Source organism: Psilocybe cubensis, chromosome 6 (genome assembly GCF_017499595.1).
Source record: "Psilocybe cubensis strain MGC-MH-2018 chromosome 6, whole genome shotgun sequence".
NCBI lineage: Eukaryota > Fungi > Basidiomycota > Agaricomycetes > Agaricales > Agrocybaceae > Psilocybe > Psilocybe cubensis.
This window is the reverse complement of record NC_063004.1, coordinates 1,119,703-1,133,634: the sequence shown is the minus strand read 5'-3', so window position 1 is coordinate 1,133,634 and position 13,932 is coordinate 1,119,703. Positions and strand designations below refer to the sequence as shown.

At 44.0% G+C, this 13,932-nt stretch overlaps 5 protein-coding genes across 5 annotated transcripts; 2 read left to right on the top strand and 3 right to left on the bottom strand.

Annotated features, from left to right (window-relative positions):
• Positions 1–1,146: 1,146 nt before the first annotated feature.
• Positions 1,147–1,991, top strand: JR316_0006860 (Short-chain dehydrogenase; the record flags this gene model as incomplete). The annotated part of the gene is made up of 3 exons (XM_047892605.1): positions 1,147–1,171; positions 1,233–1,335; positions 1,391–1,991. 3 exons carry the CDS (start codon positions 1,147–1,149, stop codon positions 1,989–1,991), a joined length of 729 nt encoding a protein of 242 aa, XP_047747887.1.
• A 598-nt stretch (positions 1,992–2,589) lies between these two features.
• On the bottom strand, positions 2,590–4,270 carry JR316_0006859 (putative serine/threonine-protein kinase ndrA; the record flags this gene model as incomplete). Its single annotated transcript, XM_047892604.1, has 5 exons — positions 2,590–2,739; positions 2,801–3,163; positions 3,222–3,311; positions 3,368–3,653; positions 3,693–4,270. 5 exons carry the CDS (start codon positions 4,268–4,270, stop codon positions 2,590–2,592), a joined length of 1,467 nt encoding a protein of 488 aa, XP_047747886.1.
• Positions 4,271–5,394: 1,124 nt separating this feature from the next.
• JR316_0006858 (Transmembrane GTPase fzo1) lies at positions 5,395–8,076 on the top strand (the record flags this gene model as incomplete). Its single annotated transcript, XM_047892603.1, has 2 exons — positions 5,395–5,519; positions 5,571–8,076. The coding sequence occupies 2 exons, from the start codon at positions 5,395–5,397 to the stop codon at positions 8,074–8,076; spliced, it is 2,631 nt and encodes an 876-aa protein (XP_047747885.1).
• A 2,239-nt stretch (positions 8,077–10,315) lies between these two features.
• On the bottom strand, positions 10,316–11,778 carry JR316_0006857 (Cytochrome P450 monooxygenase 124; the record flags this gene model as incomplete). The annotated part of the gene is made up of 10 exons (XM_047892602.1): positions 10,316–10,326; positions 10,387–10,519; positions 10,580–10,764; positions 10,822–10,849; positions 10,917–11,033; positions 11,111–11,251; positions 11,303–11,362; positions 11,416–11,444; positions 11,517–11,632; positions 11,684–11,778. 10 exons carry the CDS (start codon positions 11,776–11,778, stop codon positions 10,316–10,318), a joined length of 915 nt encoding a protein of 304 aa, XP_047747884.1.
• Positions 11,779–12,533: 755 nt separating this feature from the next.
• JR316_0006856 (V-type proton ATPase 16 kDa proteolipid subunit) lies at positions 12,534–13,758 on the bottom strand (the record flags this gene model as incomplete). Its single annotated transcript, XM_047892601.1, has 9 exons — positions 12,534–12,539; positions 12,598–12,644; positions 12,713–12,752; positions 12,803–12,957; positions 13,024–13,063; positions 13,175–13,280; positions 13,358–13,401; positions 13,445–13,472; positions 13,541–13,758. The coding sequence occupies 9 exons, from the start codon at positions 13,756–13,758 to the stop codon at positions 12,534–12,536; spliced, it is 684 nt and encodes a 227-aa protein (XP_047747883.1).
• Positions 13,759–13,932: the final 174 nt, after the last annotated feature.

Genomic DNA, 13,932 nt, shown 5'->3' with positions numbered 1-13,932 from the left:
GCAGAACTTGGACACCGAAAAAATGACTTCGAAAAACTTGCTTACATCTATGCATTCTTAAATACTTTACTATAGCTTTACATTCTATATTCCAAGCTGCAACAAAATACTACCACTCCCATTCCTCGCCCATTCTGTTGAAGAATTTTCCTGTTGGCCCGTTCGAATCCAACAGCGCAAAGGGCAAACTGTTTGATAATCAGCCAAGTGGATACTTTGCAAGCAAAGAGTCTGATTTCAAACCGTATATAGGGAATATATAGTAATATGTGTTATATACTGTCGGAAGATTTGTAAATTACCTGCCATGGGCAGGTAATTATATGTAATCTGGTACACAATAGAAAACAGTCTTTCAATGGCAGGTAATCGCGGCGAAGCCGCCTTTTCGAGTTCAATTTTCGACAATAATACTACTAAACTAATCTGTTGGGCTTTAGTTCAGAAAATTCAAAAAAACTAAGATCTAAGCAACCTTGAATTGACGAGATTCATTCTACCAGAACTACATCTGTGTAAGATTCTGTTTCATCCCAAAATCAGGACATAACCGCTCAGCGCTCAATCTTGGCCCCGTAAAAGTAAGACCAGAGCAAATTGACTTTTTTCACTCTCAACGATGCAGTACCCTTCCTTTTATACTCATTTGTCTTGTACTTGGCTTACCAATACACTCTCCCATCGTCTGGATCAGCAGATCCGTCCGTGGATCGTCTCATCCGATTTACCCCAGTTCGACCTCATCGTCATGTCAATTTTGAATTATGACTATACATATGACTGAACTGCTTATACGGTTTTTTTCATTGGGATGTGTATTGTAAAGCACGAGCTTAGCTCGAGAATCCTCAATATAATATGCATGACCTGTTCGCTTCACTATTATGAACAATTTTCACTGTTCATTATGAGAAATATATCCGATTGTGTTTCCGTTTGATCATCGAATGGCTCAAGAGTCAAGACAAAACGAGGAAGTTTAATGTATAGCGGGCACGTTGTTGACAAATTCGTGTTACTAGAAAATCGGATCCAACTCCTTTTTAACTTGAAGGCTAAAAATATACCAGAAAATTCCCTAGCTGATTCCATTAAATAGGTCTGCATTTGAACTAGCCAATGTCCAATCATTTCATGCCAAACACGATGTCCAAAGTCATTCTTGTTACAGGTATGTTAGGACTGTTTTTTGTCTTTGCTGCTTTGTCTAATAACATGACGGTACAACATAGGAAGCAACTCCAGCATAGGATACGAACTAGTTCGCCTTTTAGCCGAGCAAGGACACATAGTTTATCTCGGTGCCAGAAATGAGATTTCTGGCAAAGAGGCAGAGTGAGTCTGGTTATATTTTTACTGGCGATATTCCGTCGTTCATCAACCGTTCAAGAGCTACTCTTCACCAGAAGGGATTGAAAAATGTCAAATTCATTCAGATTGATGTTACGGTCCTAGATTCTATCGAGCGCGCAAAATGCACCATCGACGAGAACCATGGAAAACTGGACGTCCTTGTCAACAATGCTGCAATTTCCAGGGCAGATGCTAGCGCCCAGAGTGCGTCAATCGTCTCAGTTGACATTGTTCGTGAGGTTTACAACACAAATGTGTTTGGATTGATTCAAACGACGACTACATTCATGCCTCTGCTGAGGAAATCTCTATTACCCATCATTTTGAACGTCTCTAGTGGTCTAGGATCCAGCACACTGCAGTCTAGGCCAGGTGCTCGAGCCAACTTTGTCGCGTACCAATCAAGCAAAGCAGCAGTAAATTCATATACGGTCTCATTAGCCCAGGAGCTGAGAGAAGCAGGTTTCAAGGTCAACGCAGTTACACCAGGCTTGGTTTCTTCCAAATTGAATAATTTTATTGCTGGTGGGAAGAGTTTAGAGGAGGGTGCGAAGGCACTTTTACCGTATGCGCTATTAGATGCAGATGGGCCTACTGGCAAATTCTTCAACTGGGAGGGACAGGAAGTTCCTTGGTAGATAATAAGCATGGACAGCAAATAATTCTATTGTATACTGATTGATTTCGAAAAATCTATGGCATATCGAAACGTTCTTGTAGTTGAATTACCCAGTGAACTAAATATATCTGGGATTGCAATTATATTCCGTTTCTGTGACAATCTCATGATATAGACCTGGAGCCAGGTGTCTCCTTTCCATCAGAACTTAGGCACCTCCTCCGAATAATTACCTCAAACGGTAATTGATGAGTGTGGCGCAAGGATTTGCGGTGCTTCGCGTAATCCGAGAGCTTGTCCCAAGGGGTGCCAGAAAGTATAAAATATAGCATAATATCTACGCCTACTCTCTAACCATTGCAAAGCGATACTCTCCCCACTGTTTCAACCTTCCTTCAGAGGCTGAGGCAAAGGGGGAACAGGTATCTCCCTCCTTGCCATTTTATCCCATTCGCTAGACCAGGTCATACTTTGTCAGACTCTGTGGCAGGGATAGTTCTAATAGACTTACATTCCATGAAAAATTGGACTTCTTTTCATTTCACTGAGACACTTAGGGCGGTAAGCTGGATGAGGATTCAGAAACTGATACCCGCAAACCCCGAACGTCAGTTCTACTAAAGATTCAATTCATTGTAGTAAGTCCTAACCTCGGATAATGCCTCTTCTTCCCAGTGCACAACGTCTTTCAATTGACCTGGCTTCATTGTGAAATCAAGTTCTGGTCGTTTATTTTCAGGGTATGGTTTAAAGTGGTTAAATGGTATCTATTGAAAAATAAAATTATTAGCATAGAGTCGGTTTTGTTGTATAGAATTGTCTGCTTACATGACCCGTAATAAGCTCGTAATAAATCACACCAACCGACCAATAATCCACTCCAAACGAATACCGTTCTTTTCTAAATACCTCCGGCGCCGTATACCAAAACGTACCTGCAGAACCAATCATCGACAAAGGATTGCGATGGTTTACCCACAATAAGGGGAAATCGTCCCCGCCTTTATCCCTAGCTTCTAACCACTCTGGGAAGTATTTCATCATCTCCTCACCGCCTTCGTAGGTTGCGATGTTTTCAGCGAGTCCAAGATCTGCGAGGACGAGGTGCCCATTCCCATCGAGGAATATGTTGTCCGTTTTGATATCTCGATGGATTATTCCCATTTTATGCAAGTTATGAATGGCAAGAATCTGGTAAAAATTCATGCTCAATAAGACACGGGTGAACGAAAGACATATTGAAACTCACCAATTGCGCTGAGTAAAATTGAGCTAGCTTCCGACCTAGATATCCCTTGTGTTCAATAAGAGCAGCAAGATCACCTCGATGGTAAAAAGGCTGTAAAATGAATCATACATCATACGTATAAACAGACAAGGCACAGGCCAGCTTACCATAGTAATGAGAAATTCGCCTCCTTCCTCAAAATTGTTTAACAACGGAGGAAACCATACGTTACCCGACATCGCCTTGAGTGCGTCCACCTCGTTCCTAGCAAGGTATTCAGCAAGGCCCGTGTTATCAAATGTGATCCGCTTCATAACCCGAATTTCTCCTGAAGCTCGATGTATTACACGAGATATTATGGCAAAGGCTCCCTTGCCGATATGCGTTATTTGGTACCCATCGAGATCAAGAACGACTTTTCGGCAGCTGCGTAGACGCCTAGGACCGCTGTATCTGAGGAAGCCAAAAAGAGTATTCAACCTCCGTTCATACCCATTCTTGATAAATCCTAAAAATGTTTGACGACCAAGCTTGAGTGTGGTTGAGAAGAACGATGTTGGCAGAAAGTAAAAAATGCATTCCAGATTTTGACGCGGGAGAGGGAAAGCTTTAATCTCGTTAGATGATTCATAAGATACTCGCCGAGAATTTTCGAAGGCCTGATAGGAGGTAGAGAGATATAGAGACCCCAGCAGCTGAAAATTCCCCAGTTTGTCCAAAGTATAGAGTGCCAACAGCGATATCTTCTGTTTGGCGGGAGATACACCAACACAAGGGTTTTCACCAGTGATAGAAGTATAGATCACGAACACAGCAGGGGTAGTTGATACATGTTTTATGAGGGAGGAAGCTTGCTTGCGGGTGGCCTGCTGCACATCGGAATGAGAGCTAAGCAAGAGCGGTTTCGTCGAAGATGCGACCTGGAGAGCCCAATGTGCTAATGACTTCAGCGACGCCAAGGAATTGCTGTAATCTCTTTGGGGTGGTGTGGAACCGTTGCATGCTAGCTTTGAGAAAATGTAGTGAGCCGGAAAAGATACATCTCCCGCCAATACATTTCCGGAAAACATGATAATACGACAATGTGCTACAGTGCGCAGTGACCAATTTGTAAGAGGACAGATGACGCTGAAAGGGCAAAGGCGGGATATTATGTTTGTCGCTATGATCAGTTTCGGATAGAATTTCAGATATGGCGGCAAAAAAAATAGAACAAATTAATCTTCCTTTCGGGACGAGTTTGAAAGACGACGATCTCGACAGTCACAATGGCTATATTCGGCTTCTCGTCAGCCTCTTCTGAATCGGCGACGCGACGCGTTCTGGTCACGTGTAGCTGGTCACCAGGTGTCAACTCCAGTCTACGAAGCTTTGGCCAGCGTGAGGCTCGCAGCCCGAAGATCTGTACCCGACTCCGAACCCTGGTTTGATCAACTTGACAGACATGTAGAGAGGTTAACGACGGCCGATTAGATTTTTTTGGTCGAAAAGGTATCTGTGAGTGTAGAATCTATGAGAAAAGAAAAACAAATCATTCTAGATTGGTGAGATATATATATATCCGTAAGTTATCAGCCAGCACGAGTTCCAAGAGAAATTGGGGTACCATTAGACGCTTACCTACCGTTTATTTTCTATTTCAGCGCCCCTATCAGCATGACAATGCTTTTATACCATGACCCACATGGAAACCAACGCGAAAACTTGGTCCGAAATCTTCATCGACCCATGACTCGACGTTAGACAGATAACATAGGCAATACTGGCACAGCCAAACTGAAGAGGAATACAGTCAGTACCTGCTTTGATGATACAAGCATCTTGCAAGGGATTCTTTCATCTAGACGGGACGTACTAGATTGGATGTAGACTCAAATGAAGAGTGTAGACTGATGAATTTGAGCCTCGACCCATTGGGATTCATCACAAGACCATACCAAAATTAGAAATAAATAGCAAAAGTATGGCCGGTTGCAACCGGAATATGCAATTCTCACGTAATCTGAATCACGGAACATACTCCACAACTACTGTCAACAAACTAATAGCTGCCTCAGCCATTTTTCTCCAAGCAACGACCACCGCCAATCTTGCACATCGTCCAGCGCAACATCCAGTTGGATAAGGACCAGTCCAAACTACTTGCAAGATAAATACAAAAATAGCAGCGTAGCCTGCTATGGCTCAAACTTACATGTCGACCACCGTTACCTCGCCGGTGAAGGAAACCCTGCACGACTCTGTTTTTGCGGCAGTTAACGGAGACAAGCAACTCAAGGTCGAAGATGTTCAGGAAGCCTACATCGAGAACAAGGATCGGTGAGCTTGCTATCAAACTCTCCTGCTAGGACTGGACTGAAGTGTATGCAGCCTGGTAGCAGCAATTGACTCGACGAAGGAGATACTTTCCGAGATTCGTACTTTCAACAAGGATGAGTGGGTTGTACGATACCCTCAACTCCGCGAACAAAAGACACAACAAGATGAAGATGTTGAACCAACGGAGGCGTCTTCTTCAAGACCCCGCAAATCTATGCGTCGTTCTCTTTCCTTTGCTGATGACCCGACATTCGAAACCGAGGTAATCATCGGTAGCCAAAGACACGGTCCAACTCGGTCAATGACTTTGGCATCCATCCCTGACTCCCAGGGAAAGGAGGAAGATGCACAGTCTACCGAGGATATAAAGAAAGACGCGGAAGATGAACGATTACTTTCAGCCTCGGATTTTAATGTTCTCCGTCTGGATCTCAAACTTGGCTCTCACCACTCTTCATCTTCTGCTGCTTCGCTCGTCTCACAACTTGAAAAGGCATCCATCGCGAACCTTCTCGACGAACGAATCGGCGCATCCGTCAACCACATCGACAAACTGAGGTTACGAGTGGAAGACACCTCGTCCAAGGTACTCGTCACCGGTGATCTCAATGCCGGAAAGTCTACCTTCGTCAATGCTCTCTTACGACGGGAGGTAATGCCTGTTGATCAACAGCCCTGTACTACGGCTTTCTGCGAGGTCCACGACGCCGCGGAAAATCAAGGGAAGGAAGAAGTCCATGTTGTCAAGGACGGTGCCATATATGACATCAACGACACCTCCACATTCACCAAAGGAGAGATCTCTGATCTTGAAGAAATTGTTGCAGACAATGAACATACTCAACGAATGATTAAGTTGTACCTTGCAGACACCAGAGCTCCTTCAGAATCTCTTCTCAATAACGGTGTGGTCGACATTTCACTCATTGATGCACCTGGCCTCAATAGGGACAGTTTGAAGACGACTGCTCTCTTTGCCCGTCAAGAAGAAATCGACGTTGTCGTCTTTGTCGTCTCCGCCGAGAACCATTTCACACTTTCCGCCAAGGAATTCCTCTGGAATGCCAGCAACGAGAAGGCATACTTGTTCATCGTAGTCAACAAATACGATCAAATCAAGAACAAAGAGAAGTGCCGAAGGATGGTCCTTGAACAAATTAAACAACTCAGCCCAAGGACCTACGAAGACGCTGATGATCTTGTCCATTTCGTCGACTCTGCATCTGCCCTTCAACCTTTTGCCGCTAATCCATCCTTTGATGACCTTGAACAATCTCTCCGATCTTTCGTTCTTGTCAAGAGATCGAAATCTAAGCTTCAACCCGTCTCCACTTACCTTTCCAACCTTCTTGCTGACATTGAACTCCTTGCGGGAGCTAACGCCATCGTCGCCGAATCCGAGCTTCAGCAAGCACGTGACAACTTGACATTGGCTCGGCCAATTCTCGAGAAGATGAAAAAAGGCCGTGATGTTCTGGAGGAGGCCTTAGAGTCCGTTGAAGAGTCAGGAGCGGGTGAAGCCTCTTCGAGGACCAAGAAGCTTCTCACTGACGCCCTCGAAAAGGTTGGTCAAGGTCTACTCGCCGTCGACAAGCCTCTTGTCCCTATGCCGTCGTATCCTGGATTCCTCGGAATCTGGGATTATGCACGCGACGTTCGCAGGGCATTGCTTGCTAGCTTAGATGCCGCTGTTATTCTCTCAGAAAACGAAGCTCGGGTCGTCACCACGAATGGCGTTGACAAGATCAAAAATCTTGGTGAGGAACATCTTCCTCAGGGTGTAGAACGCAGCCGAAGGATCTTCATGCCTGAGGCCATGTTCAGCGTCGCAAGAAGGGCCGGAAAGGGAATGAAGAGACGGTCATCATCGTCATACAGCAATATCGGTGGAGCCATCGTCGCTGGAGGTATGCACGGCCTCGGTATCGGTCTTGCTCAACGACCCGACATGCTCGAGACCACTTTCTTCGACTTGTTCGACGTCAATCACCAGTTCTTCCTTCACTTCGGCGATGGAAAGGAACAGTCAGAAGACGAAACAACGAGTCCTACAGCTCTTGGTCTTGTCAGTGTTGGCGTGGGTGCGCTTACTATGGTTGGTGGCCAAGCTGTGGGTATTCGCGGCGTCATCGAGGGTATTGTCCGCATTACCGACCTCTTCGGTAACGAGACCGCTCGCAAGTGGGCCGCTCCTGTTATCGGCGCGGTCACTATAGGTTTGACAGCATATCTTATTCTCGAGCTGCCTAGCTCCATTCCACGAACAGTTGGAAGAAGAGTCAAAGCGTCAGTGCTGGCTCGTGGTGATGATCGTGACGTTCATTTTGTGGATGCCCACGCTGCCCGTATCAGCCGTGAGACGAGAAAGGTTTTGAGACTTGCGTCTTGGGATTTGAAAGAGCGCTTCAGAGGTGCTATGGAGGAGCGTTCGAAGGAGGTCAAGGGTGCAGAGGAGTTGGAGAAGAAGGCGCTGAGGGCGAAGGAGTGGTTTGGAAGTGTTAGTGAAAGGACATGCACCATCAGAGAAGTCGCGAAGTTGGAAACCATCGGCGCTTAGAGATCCTTTTTCACGCCACTATGTTCACCAACTGCTAACGTTTAGCGTTGACAAGCACCAGAAAGAACAGAAAATTTGTTCAAAATTTTGCTTCCCTTTTTAATGTACGATTTTTTTGCCCTTTATGATGATTCTAATTCCCCTGTTTACCAAACATATATTCGAGTATAACAGTTATTACGATTTTGCCCCGACCTTTTTTCTTTCAAACAGACGCGAAGTAGACGTGTCGAATCTCTGTTTCATCTTTTGTTTGCTACGACCGATATACGTACACGTTCCTTACCTCTTTTTTACAACTCAAATAAAATCCATGTTCCGACATATCGGTTCTCTACATTGGTTTCAGTTAACTTAGATATCCTCTTTTGCTATGTTATCTCATCTCCCTGTAAATCAAATATAATGGTGCCAATCGTTTTTATACGCTAATAGACAACAAGATTGGTACTGTAATGTATTCTATAATGAACACAACTAGTTCATGATCAGACGACTTCCATCGATATTTTCCTCAAAAACTTACTTAGTCAACCAGTCAGCCTCTTCGAGTAAATGTCAGCGGAACTCGTATAGGACTATTGGCATAGTCATCAATTTCAAGGTGATCAGCTTAAAGGTCTGCGAGCTTCAACTTACGACAGCGTCAGTATTCTCCTGGTTTTCAAGATCCTTTCCTTCCGTTGCTCAAAGTTCTTTGTAGAGAATTTCTGTTCATCCTTGATAGTGACCTTATACCGCAATACAATCATTGTCATCACTGCGATCGCTTCTGTCTCGAAAAACCTCCAAAAATAATCAATATATCTGCCAATTATTACTCAATGGAAAAGAACACACTTTCTTCCCAAACATGAGCGGGGACCTGGGTCATATTACGTGTCAAATGAAAAATTTTAATGCTATTGATAACAGGCAAGTCCTACCTGCACTAAAAGGAAGGAAAGCATCGCGATTCCAATCAGGGTTCAAGAAGCGCGATGGGTTGAAAGATTCAGGGTCATCCCAATACCGAGCTGAAAAATACACAGTGCATTGTAGCCTATATGCAGCTTGAGCATGAATATACATACGATTGTAGTGAATCCCAACAGTATTGATGCCTACTCGTGTCCCTTTCGGCACTGGAATTGTCTTCTTTTCGCCGTATCTGTTGCCTATTGTGATTACGGTGTCCTATGCGCTATACTTGGCAATCTTGGTTCCCTATAGTGTAGGAGGAACGTCGAAACATGTTTACAGCACTGCGTCTAGAGTTGTACAGACTCACAGGCGGAAATAAGCGCATTGTTTCGTACAGGACCCTAGGAAACCAAGGAAATGATTTAAGTTGGAGAAAAATCCCGCAAAACATAAACGACTGACGCGATGGAATACGGGAGGCGAGCCATATCATCATACGTCTGCAAACACACATTGTATCCTGCAATACGGTCATTAAAGAATTACTCACTGGAGCTCCAGAGCTGGGCAACGAGCTCGTTATTTGCTCGAATAACTTATCTTGCTCAGCCGGAGAGAGTGCCAATAGGGCAAAAAGAAACCCTAAAGTGTGGGCAGAAGTCTTCAACAATCCCACATTTGAGAATTTAACAGCTAGCAGAAGAGCTAGTTAATGCACCTCGTGTCCTGCCAAAAGATAGACATAAGATTGGGCTCATCAGGAACCAGCACCCCCTTAGGTAAGCAAAAGTTGGCTTACCTCCGAACCTTTTCAACCCTTCTGCACTCACACTATTCTACATTTTTGAACCACAGATATGTAGGTTATGCTTCTTTGAACACATCTGTGGTTTTTTTTTTCAAAAAAATTTTGATCTCAAGAAGTTATAAAGATTTTAATTTTTTTCCTTTTTTTTTAGTCTAACACGTCAGAAATGGTGTTTTCTCGAGTTTGGGAGATTTTCGAAAATTTGACAATGTTCTTTTGGCCGCTTATATAATGGTACACGTGACCACACGTGACAATAAGTCACGCCTAAGTAATACCTCTCAGACTCATTATGGACTTCCAGAGACTACAATTTGACCTCTGAGGTGTAATTCTATTATTGTGGGCATAAAGGCTAGTAGTAAGGATTGTATATGCACATTTATGAATTTTTTTTTTTTAAACTTTTTGTCTGAAACCATTTTCCGTCAACATAACTTTTGATTTTTTTTTCGAGCTGGATTTTGGCCGCTCTTGGCGCCAAGCCCATTGATTACGTAAGGGTGCTGGTTTCTGATGAGCCCAATCTTATATGCTGCCTAACAATAATGGTAGTTTTATACGGTCATAACATATCAAGGAGATTAAACTTAACATACCCATAAGTTCACTGTCTGACAAGTAGCTATCGCTCAGGTCATCGCTGTGTGCATTCATCAATGCTGAAAGCAAATCATGACGTTCAACTTTATCCGACAGCCGACGATCTTGAATCATCTCTGACATATATACCTAAGCGTGAATACGGGACAATGAGCTAGTTTTTATTGATGTATCTGATACCATACCCACTTTCATTTCATCAAAGGCAATCCTTGTATTTTTCATCCGCCGGGTGCCGTGGTCAAGTATCCAGTCAGGAAAAAGCAGTTTGAAAATGACGTCCGTACATGTGATGTGAAGAGAGTCTTTGAAGGTCATCTTGTGTCCGTCCGGAATAATAGTGTCATTAAGCCAAGACACCTTCTTCCCAAAGCCTTATACAAAGGTTAAGGACTATGGAGCGTGTTTATTACAGAGAACGAAAGACTTACCGGCAACGCTTATCACAAAAATGGCAATCTGGTGTATCCAAAATCAATCAAAGAAATGGTTTGCGAGATTCAATGCAGAGGGGTAGATACGTAACTGCAAGTGTGAGGTCCACGAAATGATCGACCGAAACCACATCCTTATTCTTCCATACATCAGAAAACAAGGATTCCATGATAAGGATAGTTTCGTCCCAGACCAGCCTGTTATTGCGCTAGATGCGTAAAAGTAGACGAGTTTAATCAACAGCCGACATTGGGTAATGATAAATTGTAATGGAACATTACACACATCTGAAAAGGTTGGAGCTGAGATTTTTCTGTGCCTCTTCCACTCTTCGCCATTGACAGTGCCGATGTTATTCCCAAAAAAAGTCAAAAACTTCATCTGGGCAAGTGGTTTGGGGAACAGCGTCCGGTCTGAAAGAATGTGCTGATAATCTTGGATAATATGAACTACATCGTATAGTCGATTTCGGCTTACTTTGGCCGTGTCAGCATCTGCAACTGCAAGGGACGTCACCACATTCGGGAACATGGAAACCTATTAAGACAAACATGAAGGACCTGCAGACCATTGCCCAAGAGAACGCTTACCATGGATGTCACATCCCACTTGGTATATCCTAGATGTTAAAAAAATAGTCAAAGTTTTCGATAGAACCTCATGTTGGACACTGGCATGGCCGTACACTTACTAGTCGTGTATTTGTCCAAAAAAAGATAATTGAATCCGGGAGCTATACCAGGAATCCTCGTCAAGATTAAAACAAGACTGTCATCGTGAAAAGCAACACGATATCCGGGAAGATGACTGAAGAATGAAAAGTATCAATGAAATACCAGCGCTTGACTAGTAACATACTCAATAGCGCCTATTGCTTTCCAAAACGTGAAGAGTTTGTGAGATGTGTAAAGGGCTCCAAATGTTAACAGGAGGATAGGGATTGTTTCAGGCATTTGGCGATAAAGAGACAACGGAAAACGAGAAAAGTGCGAAAGAATAATAAACCAAGCAGTCTGTATATAACATACAGTGGAAAAGGAATGAATAATACAACGGCGTTTCAATGCTCGGGTTCAACGGTAACGGCATCTTTTGTCCGGATCAACACTTTTGCAATACGTCATAGAATTGAGATAAAGCTTACAACGAGAAAGGTCGTTTGAATTATAAGTAGTCCAGCACAACAAAAAACAGGGCAAGATGAATCGAATTAAGGCAGGGGAGCACGACGTTGTTTTGAATGGGTGATCACGTGATTGGTTTGGGTGCGCAACACCAGCAAATGTCAGTGAAGAACCTTGACCTAGCCGCATAATCAAAGTTTCGGGAACTAGTGACGGGAATCGTGGGGCTGCAAGCCACTTACTCGTGAAAGGATATTGTGACATACGAAACAATTATGATGCTCACAAGGCAGGACAGAGGATTTTCATGTGGCTGTAGGCAACTGGTGGGAGGAAAGCGGCAGATTGAACATAAGGACAACAACAATTACAAGAACCGGGCAGCAGAGGGGTAGAGTAATATACTGGTCGTGTTTGCGGGCAAGCGAAGAGCAGAAAAAAGTGCTGTATCATAAAAGTCCATTTGCATATCAGAGTGCATGCAATGACGAGAACATTTGGTATAGTCCCAGTCTTCTCGTCCCTACTTCCTACCCAAATTGTAGCGCCCTTGAAGACCGCCATCCAAGATGGTAATCAGCCATTTAGCACTATATATAAGATCGCATAAACAAGTGTTTAATATGATGTGGGACGGAATCTACGTACGGGCATGTCGCGGGTCTTGGTGTTCATGATCAAAGCCACGATGAGACCTATTATTCAAGGGATTCAAGAGGCAGAGGTCAGATGTTGAAAGGGTGACCATATAGATTAAACGCACCGTAAAGACCCAAAACCTCGGCGAAAATGAGAATAAGAATCTGGTGAGAGTATGAGTACCGAGAAATGTTTTGTATGGTATGAAGCGTACCATGCCGACGAAAAGCCTTGGTTGTTGAGCAGTGCCTCGTACACCAGCATCACCGACAATTCCAACAGCAAAACCAGCAGCGAGACCAGCAAGACCGACAGAAAGACCAGCACCAAGTTGGGTAAAACCTTTAGCAAGGGACATGTGTGTTTCGACTGAGGTGGAGAGTAACACATTCAGCAGCCGAATAGCAATGACATACAAGACGCTGCAAGACTTACGATCAGCAGCAATAAGCACCGACACGACAAGCCCGTAAATCTATCGCAGCAAAAAAATACGTCGATTAGCATACATTCATTGAAGAATTTCATTCGCGATGAGCTAGCAAGCTGAATGTGGATACTGCGGAAAGATGGAGGGCTGACTCACAGCAATAATACCAGCCATGATAACTGGTACAACACACTTCATCATCAAGTCAGGTCGTAGAACTGACATGGCTGAAATTCCGACACCAGATTTTGCTGTACCATAACTGAAATGCAAAGTAAAAAGAGGAGCACGGCGTGGCGTCAATACCCCAAATCCGCATATCAGACCACAATAACGTACCTAGCACCAATGCCTTCCATGAACAGCCACAACGCGTCAGCTTCCTTCCTAGATAGACTTGTCATGGCACCATAGCTAAAAACTTACAGGTGAAGACGATGGCACTGGTGCAGCCCTAGTGAAAAAGCAACCACCCCCTGGTCAACGTACGTCACAACGGAACCCAACATTGGGTGTACTTACCATGGCGCTGAAGAAAGGAGAGTAGACGGGGCAGATATCTGACATGACGAGACTTTCTTGGTTGGAAGTACAGCAGAACTATGCGTTCGAGTTGAGGTTTGGGAAACGTAGGCGTAGTCAAAACCGAAAGCGGGGTTGCCAAAACCCTCCTGTTGGGTTTCCGGCGAATGCCGAATTTGAATTCCGATATCGTCCCGCTGAGAGGCTTCACAGTTCATGTGTCTGTGCCTCTTGCTTGGAATCCTTTCTGCTTTTTGGTATCCCGCCTTGCTGCTTTTACGCATTTATACCAACGATCATCTATAAGGCTAAAGTTCAAGAATACCAAACACTGTACACGCATATATTCTTTGGCTTTCTGTACAATTATTTCACCGCAGTGGGCGACTATA